This window comes from Alosa pseudoharengus, unplaced genomic scaffold (genome assembly GCF_046254945.1).
Source record: "Alosa pseudoharengus isolate Yale_2024_CS ecotype anadromous, Long Island Sound unplaced genomic scaffold, YU_APseudo_1.1 YU_APseudo_1.1_scf_5, whole genome shotgun sequence".
Lineage (NCBI taxonomy): Eukaryota > Metazoa > Chordata > Actinopteri > Clupeiformes > Clupeidae > Alosa > Alosa pseudoharengus.
Window position 1 is genome coordinate 40,720,418 of NW_027468837.1, and position 12,500 is coordinate 40,732,917.

The 12,500-nt window shown below is 45.7% G+C and overlaps 1 protein-coding gene across 4 annotated transcripts in view; it reads right to left on the minus strand.

Moving 5' to 3' along the window:
- Positions 1–2,283, minus strand: part of brpf3a (bromodomain and PHD finger containing, 3a) — a 22,478-nt gene extending 20,195 nt beyond the window's left edge. For 3 of the 4 annotated variants that reach the window (XR_012982973.1, XR_012982972.1, XM_076267909.1), the window contains exons 1-2: positions 2,037–2,283; positions 1–1,179 (exon numbers count right to left, since the gene is read on the minus strand). The exon at positions 1–1,179 is cut by the window's left edge and continues 386 nt beyond it. Coding sequence is in view for 2 of the 4 variants with exons in the window: in XM_076267909.1 (XP_076124024.1) it covers positions 1–1,158 (1,158 nt within the window). In the remaining 2 variants the exon portion in view is untranslated. Of the gene's footprint in view, positions 1,226–2,036 lie in introns of all 4 variants that reach the window. The other variant, XM_076267910.1, reaches the window with a different exon arrangement.
- Between the last annotated feature and the right edge of the window lie 10,217 nt (positions 2,284–12,500).

Consider the following 12,500-nt stretch of genomic DNA (forward strand, 5'->3'; position numbering starts at 1 on the left):
CTTCTGCTTGCACAGGTAGCAGGTGAGCTTCCAGCGGGCGGCGGGGATGTTGTCCGTGCCCTCCACGGGCTCCAGGAACACCGTGTTGGCGAAGCAGACCTCGGGGATCCAGATGGCGCAGATGACGTGCGCCCAGCGTCCGTCGCTGGTCTGCTTGAAGGCGCCGCCGCGGTTGGGACAGAGCACGCAGTCGACGGGCCGCGAGGGCGACTGCAGGCAGCGCCTGCACAGCCACTGACCCTCGGGCACGTAGGGCACCCCGTAGCACTCCTGGTGCACGGCCAGGTTGCACAGGTCGCAGAACAGGATCACGTTGCTGTTGAGGCACTCATCGTCCAGGCACACGGTGCAGTAGGCGTCCTCGTCGTCCACCGCGCTCTGGGCCAGCGCCTGGCTACGAGACTCCACCACGGACTCGTGCTCCAGCCGGTCGATCAGCAGCTCGAAGGTGTCCGGCGAAACCGAGGCCACGCCGTCCGACACGCGCTTCTGGTTGACCATCTCCAGCCAGGCCATGTCCTCCTCGTCCATGTCGTACTCGGCGCGCGTGTCCGAGTCCTCGCCCGAGCGCTCCATGTAGCGGTAGTACGCCACAGGCAGAGGCTCCGCCTCCTCGGGGAGGAACGCCTCCAGCGTGCAGAAGGTGGGGCGGGGCAGAGGGCCGTGTGGCGGCGTGCGATTGGTGCTGCCGTCCGAGCCTTTCTTCATGCCCCTGCTGGAGGTGGACGTGTGTGCGGAGGAGGCGGCCGCGGCGTGCTTGCCCTCCCTCCGGCGGCCCTTGCGTCCCGGGCGTGCCCGGCTGGCCGCGTGTGTGTGCGTGTGTGTGTGCGCGGGCGTCTGCTCGCTGTTCTCCTTGTTGCTGTTGCACTCGGCCAGGTCCTGCGCGGTCATCTCGTCCTCGGTGATGACACTCAGCGGGTCGGAGATGTTGATGCGGTGGAGACGCCCGTCCAGCTCCACCTCCACCATCCTCTGCGCCTGCGCGTACGTCAGCGTCTCCCGGGTAACCGACAGGTTCAGGCGGCACGGGGAGTGGGGGCGCAGCTGCAGGTTGGGGTCATCGAAAGAGTGGTGGCCCCCCCTCCCTCGGCCTCGCCCCCGACCCCTGCCGAAGCCGCCACTACCGGCCGGCCCGCCTCTCCTTCGGATCTTCCGCATCGGTATTCGCTCCCTCGTCTCCTAGAGTCACAAGAGAGAGCAGACGCTTGTGGTGAAGTGTGATTGGCTGTGGGTGAAGAGAGACTGATTTGTGGACAGCGAATCAAACCAAGCATCATATGCGCAGGTTCCGCAAAGTTTACAAACATATGACGTTCGCCAACGTGTGTTTGTGTTGAAGTACACAGCAGAGAGAAACACTGAAGGCCGATTATGTAACAACGAGAACAATCCGCATCTATAACGGGATAATCGCTAAAATATATTTAACGTTAATTGGGATGATGTATGCACATGTAAACTGGTCAATAACATGGGTTTATATGTTGCGATACTTGTGAGAACCTCCAACTTTGTATCCTAAACAGAGTCCTTCGTGGACCAATCACCGTTAGAAAGAAATGCATATGCTTGACGCTGTCCAATCAGCGCCCAGGAGAAGGCTCTCTTCCTCTTACAGCTGGCATAGTTGGGTTGCGGGGCGCTAAATACCAAACCAAGAAGCTAGCCGTCAGCCATTTTAGCCGTGCACTTGTATTTCTCAGTGTTGAATTATCGTTTTATTTGTATTATCTGCCTCTCAAAAAACGCCACGAAGAATTTCAGTGACATTAATGGGGTCATATCATATGCAGCACATCTCACTCTTGCACGAATGTTATTTTGTTGTAAAGGTTTCCTCCAAAACAACAGCAGCGACGACCTAACCAGGCTGCATCGAGCGCTATGCTCTTCCCTCACCAGACTGTCTGTCATGGGCGCTCCGACGAGACGAGCTATGCACCTGGCTAGCACACATCTTAGTTGCCCTGTATTTTGAACTGTGGGTCCTGTGATTATGTAGAGATGGCAATTGAGAGGTAACTGAGGACACTCACCCGCGCAACTATGTTCGACCGTGAAAGCCGGTCATATCCAGAGTGACAGCGTCCGAGTCTGCAGCCAGCGACGTTACGTTAGTCCTCCATTGATATGACTTCCAACAAACGGTCCGTTCCAGCTTGAATTGCACATCTGTAATTTAGCTTTTATTTAGTGTGACACTGCGTCTATATTTCACAGTGTAATATTTTACTGTTGCGTCCTGCAGTCGCTCGAACCAGGATGTTGGGTTCCAATTAAAATGGCTTGAAAAATACGCCCCTTTTGAAAAAACGAACTCTCGGCCCCTGGTAGCTTACATTTACCGCGTACGGAACGCGCATAGCTATTTGATTGGTTGAAATGAGGTGTGAGAAGGCCAGCGATTCTTTCAGCCTTGCTCCCGATTGGCTGACGAATAGAAAAGCAACTCTGGAATCTCTTCCTCATTTGCGCGCCCTTGTATTTGCAATTCAGCGATAAGAGAGTGCAGCCCTTTATGCCTCGTTTTCCTGTTTAATATGAAACGCCTCAGCCTTCCAAAAACCTCATCCCTAACAGCGCTACCATTAACGCACTTGCATTAGGAAAGATATGCGGTCTATGGTCCCAAACCGACTCAATAACAAATAACCTTTCTGTCCTATATCAAGGTTGATTCTCCTGCAAATGTCAGTAGAAGACAGCTGAATGAACTCGGGGGAGAGGAAACATTTAATCCTCGGGGGAGATGAAACATATACTGCTTAGGGGAGAGGAAATATATATAGCCTAATGCTTAGGGGAGAAGAAACATATATAATGCTTAGGCCTATATAATATAATGCTTTCTACCCAAGCATGAAGAATGTGCAAAGGCTTTTTTTTTACAAGGCTTTTCTATTCATTCAATCTATTTTATTAGTCTATTTGATGGTATGAAGTCTAAACACAACAATTACCAGTTATCCAAATCTGAAATTTGCTGCCCTCCTTATGAACCCCTGATGAAGGTTTGCTTTATATTAATGTATGTATGTATTTATATTAATTAATGCTTGATATTAATGTATGTATGTATTTATATTAATTAATGCTTGATATTAATGTATGTATGTATTGATATTAATTAATGCTTGATATTAATGTATGTATGTATTTATATGAATTAATGCTTTATGTTAATGTGTGTATGTATATTCATTAATGCTTGATATTAATGTATGTATGTATTTATATTAATTAATGCTTCATATTAATGTTGGACTTGTAGTCCGTGAGCCAGAGGGGTTGGTCGTTACCGAAAAAGTGGCAAAGGCTACCATACCTTTTCTGAAAGCCTGGAATCTCAGCTTTTCAATGATGTATGATGGCCATCTGACAAGAGTAGCTGTTTTGAGTTATCACACATAATGTAAACTAAGTTTGAGAAAATAATGCGTATAAATCAAGCAGTACACTGACATAGCTGAAAATCTAAAAACGGTATAACAAATAACAAATGAGACATGGATTCCTATGTTTTAAGGTGTGGTAAACCCAATTATGACATTGCCATTACTGTAAATGGTCAAGGTCATGACCTTTAGGCATGGTCAATGACATTTTATGACATGAAAATCTATATTGGACATATTGAAATATTTTATTTTGTTATGTTTGGTATCATTGTAAAGGGGAGACTCTGAGCTTTCATTTAAATCCTTTTGTAAACACTTTGGATAAGTACAGCCAACCCTGGAGCTCTTCAAACTTTTAATCACAAACATTTTCCTGCCATTTCCACCTAAGTCATCTTGTGTCTTTTAATCCTGTGGCACCAGGGAGCATCGGAGAAACAAAATCCAAACACTGAAATACTGGCATGACCCTAAGGATTCAGGAAATGTATCATTTACCCATATTATCTGATTTGGAGGGGGTGATTTTCAGTCTTATATCAGACATGGCGTTTGAGAAAATAATGCGTATAAATTAAGCAGAACACTGACATAGCTGAAAATCTAAAAACGGTATAACAAATAACAAATGAGACATGGATTCCTATGTTTTAAGGTGTGGTAAACCCAATTATGACATTGCCATTACTGTAAATCGTCAAGGTCATGACCTTTAGGCATGGTCAATGACATTTTATGACATTTTCGCACAGATTGCATCATTCAAGGCCACGACACTAATCAAACTCTTCGTCGGAATCCTCATCAGAGGTATAGGATTGTTTCTCATCAGCAAAGTCATCCTTCTGGTTTTTGCACTGTCTTGCATGGAATAGGTTAGTGCAGGCCAAGTTGTTGGCAACACACTGACATGATGGAGTGACACAGGCCCCGTCCACACGGAAACGCTTTTTGGGTTAAACGCACAAGTTTTGCATCGTCTTGACCGATCGTCCAAACGAATCCTGTGAAAGCACTGCCCGAAACCGCACTTTTTTGAAACCTGGTCCCAGGGTGGAAAAATCTGATACCGTAGCCCTTGCGAGTTTGTTTGGACAGCAAAACTGCATACTTGCGTATTGATGATGTCATCGCCACACCTCAGCTGCCCTGGACACTTATAGTATTGCCTAACAATACTAGTTTTCATACATGACATTACCTACAGCTACACTCAGTAGGATAAATATCACAACTGGTGCTGCCCAGCGCCAATAGCTCATGACTTGGTGGACTGAACAGTGTTTTCCGTGTTTTCTTGATGCATTCTAGCTACTGTCAGTGACGCGAGAGAATTAGTCAGAAGTTATTAGGGAAGTGCAGGGTAAGTTTAAATTAATTTGTGCCTAGTGCCGGTGTCATTCATTTTTTTTACATGTCTTACAACATAAATAAATGCATTCATAGTCTAGTGAAGTCAGATATGAGCATACAAAGACGTTTAGAACTCATGTTAAGCCTATGGTAGATGCGCACTAAATGCAAATGCGCGATTTGATCCAGGCAAAAGTATCGACTGTTACTAACGAAGGTAGCCTATTATAGCAATATTATAAATGTGGCGATGGAATAGCCTAGAACTTGGGTAGGCCTAGTGTTTAGTAGCCTATGCACTTGCGGTGATAGCCAAAACTAATGTGAATCGCAGACTATCCTACAACCAAAGAAAGTAAAGGAGATTATTTGTACCTGCATTAGCCAAATAAAAGACGGGACTGCACCCTTCACAAATCGTAAAAATGAAGTTTATTAGTTTTACAGTTGACTACAGTTGACAGTTCACTATAGTCCACACAAACAATTCTGGTTTCCTTGCACTAGCCATTTTCGCCGTAGCCTATTCTGTCTGTTTGTATAGCCTACAGCAGGGGTTCCCAAACTTTTCCACGACAAGGCCCCCCAAATACCACTAGGTTCTGGCCAAGGACCCCCTTTGATGTGTTATTAAACCCATCGACAATACTATGGCAAATGTAAAAATACATTAAGCTAATCCTAATAATTATTTTAGCCGCAAGCACTTTGCGATGGAGCATACAGTGTGTAAAAATTGCATTTGGGGCTTTCTGCTACATGAGAGTTATCACTCTACTATTATTCCCAGTCATTATCATAGAAAATATAATGTTTAGATATGCGACAAATTATTATAATGGCATTGTATAACAACCCTCATAGTAATAGGTATATTTTACATTTTTCAGATGTATTTATTTGTTGCTTTTATTTTTCCTTCCAACTTGCTGAGGCCCCCCTGGCACCCCCTCGCGGCCCCCACTTTGAAAACCACTGGCCTACAGTGTGCAAGCTTTGGTCAATTTCTGTAACAAACAGTGCCACCTATAGGCCTGGGATATGAAGTAACGTGTTGAGTCGTGTTGAGATGGATCCGTTTAGACGCAAATATTCTTGATACGGTTCCAGGGAAGACGGAGAGAAAAAAAGATTGGTTTGGTACGTGTGGACTAGCCCACAGTCCCTCTTGCATGAGCAGGACAGAAACTCAATTACTGCTTATGGACCAATGGAGACATTGAACCAGTCTATGGAGAGCTGCAAGTCACCATCTTGGTCCACTCTAGACCACCCATGCTCAACTGGGAAAGGAACTTCAGGGTTGTTCTCAAGGCATCTTCTCCAGATAGCACCTTGATAGTTAGCCCTGAGACAGTGCTTCCTGAGAGAATCTGAGCATGGAGGTAACTGCCAGGATTCTATGCCTTTCTTTGCACAAAAAAGTGCATACCTCATTTCATTGATGTTGGTGATTCTGGACTTGGAGCTGTACATTAACTCCTGTAAGGCTGCATACAACTCAGGTGTCATTGTCCAGTCTGACCCAACCCTCTGAAAGGTCTCACAGAAGTTTTCATTCTTCTAAAGAAGTTTTAGGGCTGACACTTTACCACTACCTGCAAATGCACTTACAGTGTCGCAGCCTGTGTATGCGTGTAAACTAGGCAAAGCCTGACACAACTGTGAACCCAGACCACGAGCGAGTTGTGAGATGTTTATGTAACTGGTGCGATTCTTTGTCCCTGTCTTCAGGAACAGGTCACATGTGAGTGCGTCACTGGTAGCCAGGCTTATCACCAAGACATCAGTGTCATCAGACACAAGGATGACATATTTGTGACTAGTCCTTGAAGCATGGCACCCGTATGATGGAGTAGCATACGGGTGTCAGCCTCTTCCTGAGTGGACGACAGGTCTGATACCTTGTGCACTCCCTGTTGGGTCAGCTTGTAACACTGATCTTTGGTTGTAGTGTACAGAACCTTTTCACAGAGTCTTGTTATAGACTGTTCTTTGCTCCACTCTTTGAGCAAGAAGGTAGCAAGATTTGTTTTGTTGTTGTTGCTTTGTAGGAATTTCTTCCATTGCTGAACTCTGCAGTGATCTGTCTGACCTCTGTGCCTGACTCTGCACCCCTGGCCACTCTCTCCATGTGTTTGATAGAAGCCTCATTATATACATCAAAAACAATGTCAACATGGGTGCTGTGACTTGCTTCACCTAGCACAGTGGACAAGGCGTAGTCTGCAATATTAGCAAATGTCTTGCCATCACCGTTCAGCTTCTGAACAAGTGCCATGCCATCTATTACTCAGGTGGAATTTAATAGCAATGATTTAGCAACACATGGGAACTTGAGCAGTTGCTTGGCAAGTGAGGATTTGGAAGTCTTCCTCACATTGCCATCTGGTGAAGCAAGAGCCCACGGAAGTGGTCCAAGGGGATGAGATAACACCTCCTTCAAGTTGAGCTGTCTACTCTGTGCAATCAGTGCCATCTGGGCAAATATTCGATTATCAGCTTTGAGGATAACTTCTTTATTCCCAGTATTGCATGTCTTTGCCTTTCCCTGCATTGAGGAGAACATTTTCAGTTTCATCTTGGAGAGTGGTGCATGGAACTGCTTTGCAGGAGGATTACTCTCAACACGCTCAGCAGAGAAGGTTCTTTAGGCATACGTGCCAATGGCGTGTGCATTCAGAAGGTCTTCAGCAACATCTGCTGGTGCTGTACTTCCAGTAGACAGAGAAACAAGGGACTCACCACCTGCAAATGGATTTATCCAACTAGAATCCAACAGATCCACAGTGCTTGTGATGTGTTCTTTGTCTTTGCCAATTCTGCTTTGTCCAAGGTCCTTGTGAGAACAGTCACTTTGTTGAAGTCCACAACATCACCATGAGGGAGCTTTTCAATATAGACAGGTAAGTGCTTTTGTACTCAGCAGGAAGGTAATATCTTGAGACAGCTGCTGGGTTCAAGCTGAACTCTTTTGTGCCTCCAGCTGTCTGAGTGTCCCAATTGACAGTTTCCTCTAGGGTCTGGTCAATCGGAACCCTGCCAAATGTGTTTGTTGCACTCAGCTGGGCCGAAAAGCCACCTTTACAGAGAAACATGTACAGATCTGGTTTCTCATGTTCAATATGGCTCATCTCTGAGTAGTAAGCAGTGAGTGACCTTGCATAATTCAGATTAAGTATAAGTACATATACTCTTTTGATCTTGTGAGGGAAATTTGGCTCTGCATTTATCCCAATATGTGAATTAGTGAAACACACTCAGCACACAGTGAACACACAGTGAGGTGAAGCACACACTAATCCTGGCGCAGTGAGCTGCCTGCAACAACAGCGGCGCTCGGGGAGCAGTGAGGGTTAGGTGCCTTGCTCAAGGGCACTTCAGCCATGCCTACTGGTCGGGGTTCGAACCGGCAACCCTCCGGTTACAAGTCCAAAGCGCTAACCAGTTGGCCATGGCTTATCATAGGCAATGGTCCAGGGGATGATTGATCGAATGCTAGCCATGTGCAATGCCCAGTTTCCTTCACGTGATGCCCTCACAAGGTTTCGTACAACCTCCACCATGTCAATATATGACATCCAGAAGCTGGCCAGTGGACCTTGCTGAGACCTGAGATGCTGCAGGAATTCACAGACGTACTGATGGACCTTTCTGAAGACTGTACGGTCAAGTGATTCTTCTACAGTGGTTGATGATATACCCTCAGAAAAGACACTCAAGTCTAGAGGCAGGATATCTAGGAGATCGTGGGCATCAGGATGGTTCTCTGTGAGTCACTGGGGAAACTAATTCCAGACTAGCCTCAGGAGGGCTTCATACATGATTTTGTACTTATGGCCATCCAAAACACCACTGACAGATCCCTCAGCCACAGCTCCAGATTCAATGCATATGTCCCTTAGGCCTGCAGCCTGGAAGCGCTTCCCAATCACACCCAAGAACATACAAATGGTGTGAAAGAATCCAAGCACAATGTTGGGAAACCTGTCTCTATGTGCCCACAGAATTTCTGTAACTTTACAGTAGAGAGCCTGATCAAAGGCAACTGACATGTTGCTGATGTGTAAGGAAGTTATGATTTTTTTTTACTTTGAAGGAGAATCTCATGAAGTTGCCATCTGGGTGGCAGGGGCATTGATGGTTGGCAGATAGCTGACAACACTGGGAATAACATCCACAGACTTTAATGCTAAGATGTTGTAACCCGTCCCGCTAGGGACGCTTTGATTTGTGGCAGAGTGCAGTCTGCATAGCAACCATAAGAAGTTCTTCAAAGCATCAGCACAGATATCTGTCTTGACCTCAACATAGGATCTAGTTGGAGGACCACACCTAGTTCCCACAGCATACACTGGCAGAGCTGGCAAAGATACAGAGACAGTTCTCTGTTTGCTCTTGGGCACATCACAAGCTGGTCTAGGCAGTTCAGGACCGAACATCTGAGGCTGCACTGCTATTTGACCCTATGGGATGTTCCACGGCCCGTCAGTGTCTCTTCCAGCCTGTTAATATTGTCCCTGGCCTTGAATGATGCAATCTGTGTGAAAATGTCATAAAATGTCATTGACCATGCCTAAAGGTCATGACCTTCACCTTTTACAGTAATGGCAATGTCAAAATTGGGTTTACCACACCTTAAAACATAGGAATCCATGTCTCATTTGTTATTTGTTATACCGTTTTTAGATTTTCAGCTGTCAGTGTTCTGCTTAATTTATACGCATTATTTTCTCAAATGCCATGTCTGATATAAGACTGAAAATCACCCCCTCCAAATCAGATAATATGGGTAAATGATACATTTCCTGAATCCTTAGGGTCATGCCAGTATTTCAGTGTTTGATTGTGTTTCTCCGATGCTCCCTGGTGCCACAGGATTAAAAGACACAAGATGACTTAGGCGGAAATGGCAGGAAAATGTTTGTGATTAAAAGTTTGAAGAGCTCCAGGGTTGGCTGTACTTATCCAAAATGTTCACAAAATGTTTCAAATGAAAGCTCATTTAATATAAAATAATCTAATATGTCCAATATAGATTTTCAGCTATGTCAGTGTTCTGCTTGATTTATACACATTATTTTCTCAACCTTAGTTTACATTATGTGTGATAACTCAAAACAACTACTCTTGTCAGATAGCCATCATACATCATTGAAAAGCTGAGATTCCAGGCTTTCAGAAAAGGTATGGTAGCCTTTGCCACTTTTTCTGTAACGGTTTCCATATTTTGAGGCTCACGGTCTATTGTATGTGTTTATGTGTTTTGAACGTGTCTATGGCCTCTGATAGGGGTGTACCCCAGAGAGGGCCCCCTGGCCCCCACCCCCAGACTCACTCATTGGCTCACACACACACACACACACACACACACACACACACACACGTACACACACACACACACAGACTCACTCATTGGCTCACACACACACACACACACGCACACACACACACACGCACACACACACACACACACACACACACACACACACACACACAGACTCACTCATTGGCTCCCACACACACACACGCACACACACACACACACACACACACACACACACGCACACACACACACACACACACCCAGACTCACTCATTGGCTCACACACACACACACACACACACACACACACACACGTACACACACACACACCCAGACTCACTCATTGGCTCCCACACACACACACGCACACACACACACACACACACACACACACACACGCACGTACACACACACACACCCAGACTCACTCATTGGCTCACACACACACACGTACACACACACACACCCAGACTCACTCATTGGCTCCCACACACACACACGCACACACACACACACACACACACACACGCACACACACACACACGCACACACACACACACACACACACACGCATGCACGCACACACACACACACACACACATTTAATTATTTATTTAAATCCACAAATCATATTACAATAGACAGGATTCAAATATTTCAAGAGATAAGATAGGGCTTTGTCACTCAATGATATTCAGGGGTACAAAAAACATCTCCTGCGCCATACTGCAAGGCTGCCTATAACTGCAGATATGGAGCAAAACTTTGCTAGCTGTTTTATTTTTCTGCTGGAGAGCCCTGCCAGCCTTAACCCACTGGAAACAAGTTTGTGGACATGCCCCAAGCTGCCAAAGATCAACACCACTAGCTTGCACTGATAGCCTAGGTCACATAGTTTTGTCCGTATGGGTTGGTACTTCATGATTTTGTCATTAAAAGTCATGTCCATGTAGAGATCGTACACACATCCTATTTCAAGTATAAGTACTTCCCTTCTGTCTCGGTCTAAAAACACAACATCAGGGGTGTTAGGGATGTTACAAAACACATCAGTGGAGCTGTTAAACCATTCTGGCATAATACGTGAATGTTTGTACATGGTCACATTATCTGGAAGTACATCCTTAACAGTGTTAGCAATAAGGTTAACAATCCGGTCGTGGCGTGCAGTATAAAGTCCTTTGTACATTACATTACATTACATTACATTACATTACATTTGGCTGACGCATTTTTAACCAAAGCGACTAACAACATGGTAAACAGTTTAAGTTTTAGAGCAATTCTCAACAATATTAGGACAATTTAAAAACATAAGAATAAGTACAGTAAGAATAAGTGCATCAGTGAGTGCTGTTTTTAACAGTTACGTGTCCGTTTAAGACGGCTGGTGAGTGCTAGGATCAGCAAGACTTGTTGTAAGTGTTGCTATGAGAGGAGATGTTCTCTAAAGAGCTGGGTCTTCAGGAGTTTTTTGAAAATGGAGAGGGATGTCCCTGCCCTTGTAGGAACTGGCAGTGTGTTCCACCAACGAGGAACAACAGATGAGAAAAGTTTGGATTGGCCTGAGCGTACCGGAGGTAGAGCTAGACGGCGTTCGTCTGAGGAGCGCAGCGGTCTGGAGGTAGCGTATGTCTGTATGAAGGCATTCAAGTAGGTGGGAGCAGAACCGGAGACTACTTTGTAGGCAAGCGTTAGAGCCTTGAATTTGATGTGGGCCGCCATAGGTAGCCAATGTAGCTGGATGAGTAGCGGGGTAACATGTGCCCTCTTGGGTTGGTTGTAGACCAGGCGCGCCGCCGCGTTCTGGATCATCTGAAGTGGTTTCACTGCGCAGGCTGGGAGACCTGTCAGGAGGGCGTTGCAGTAGTCGAGTCGTGAGATGACTATTCCCTGAACCAGAAGTTGGGTGGCATCTTGAGTTAAGTAAGTCCTGATTTTCCGTATATTGTAGAGTGCGAAACGGCATGACCGGGCGACTGAGGCAACATGATCTGAGAAGTTTAGTTGGTTGTCGAGAACAACTCCTAGATTTCTTGCAGTCCTGGTAGGTGAAACAGACAGGGAGTCAAATTTGATGTTGATGTCGTGGTGTATGGTAGGTTTAGCTGGGAGGACCAGCAGTTAAGTCTATGAGAGGTTCAGCTGGAGGTGGTGTGCCTTCATCCATGTAGCTATGTCTGAGAGGCAATCCGAGATCCGTGCTGAAACCAAGGGGTCATCAGGTGGAAAGGACAGATAGAGCTGTGTGTCGTCTGCATAGCAGTGGTATTAGAAGCCATGCGAACGGATAATCTGTCCCAAGGAGGTGGTGTAGATAGCATAGTACAGCCATTGACAATATGGGCAACTGATTCGAGGTGATGGTCAGAGTCTGAATGCATTATACAGTGTGGATGGTGGATTGCAGGGTACCATAATGC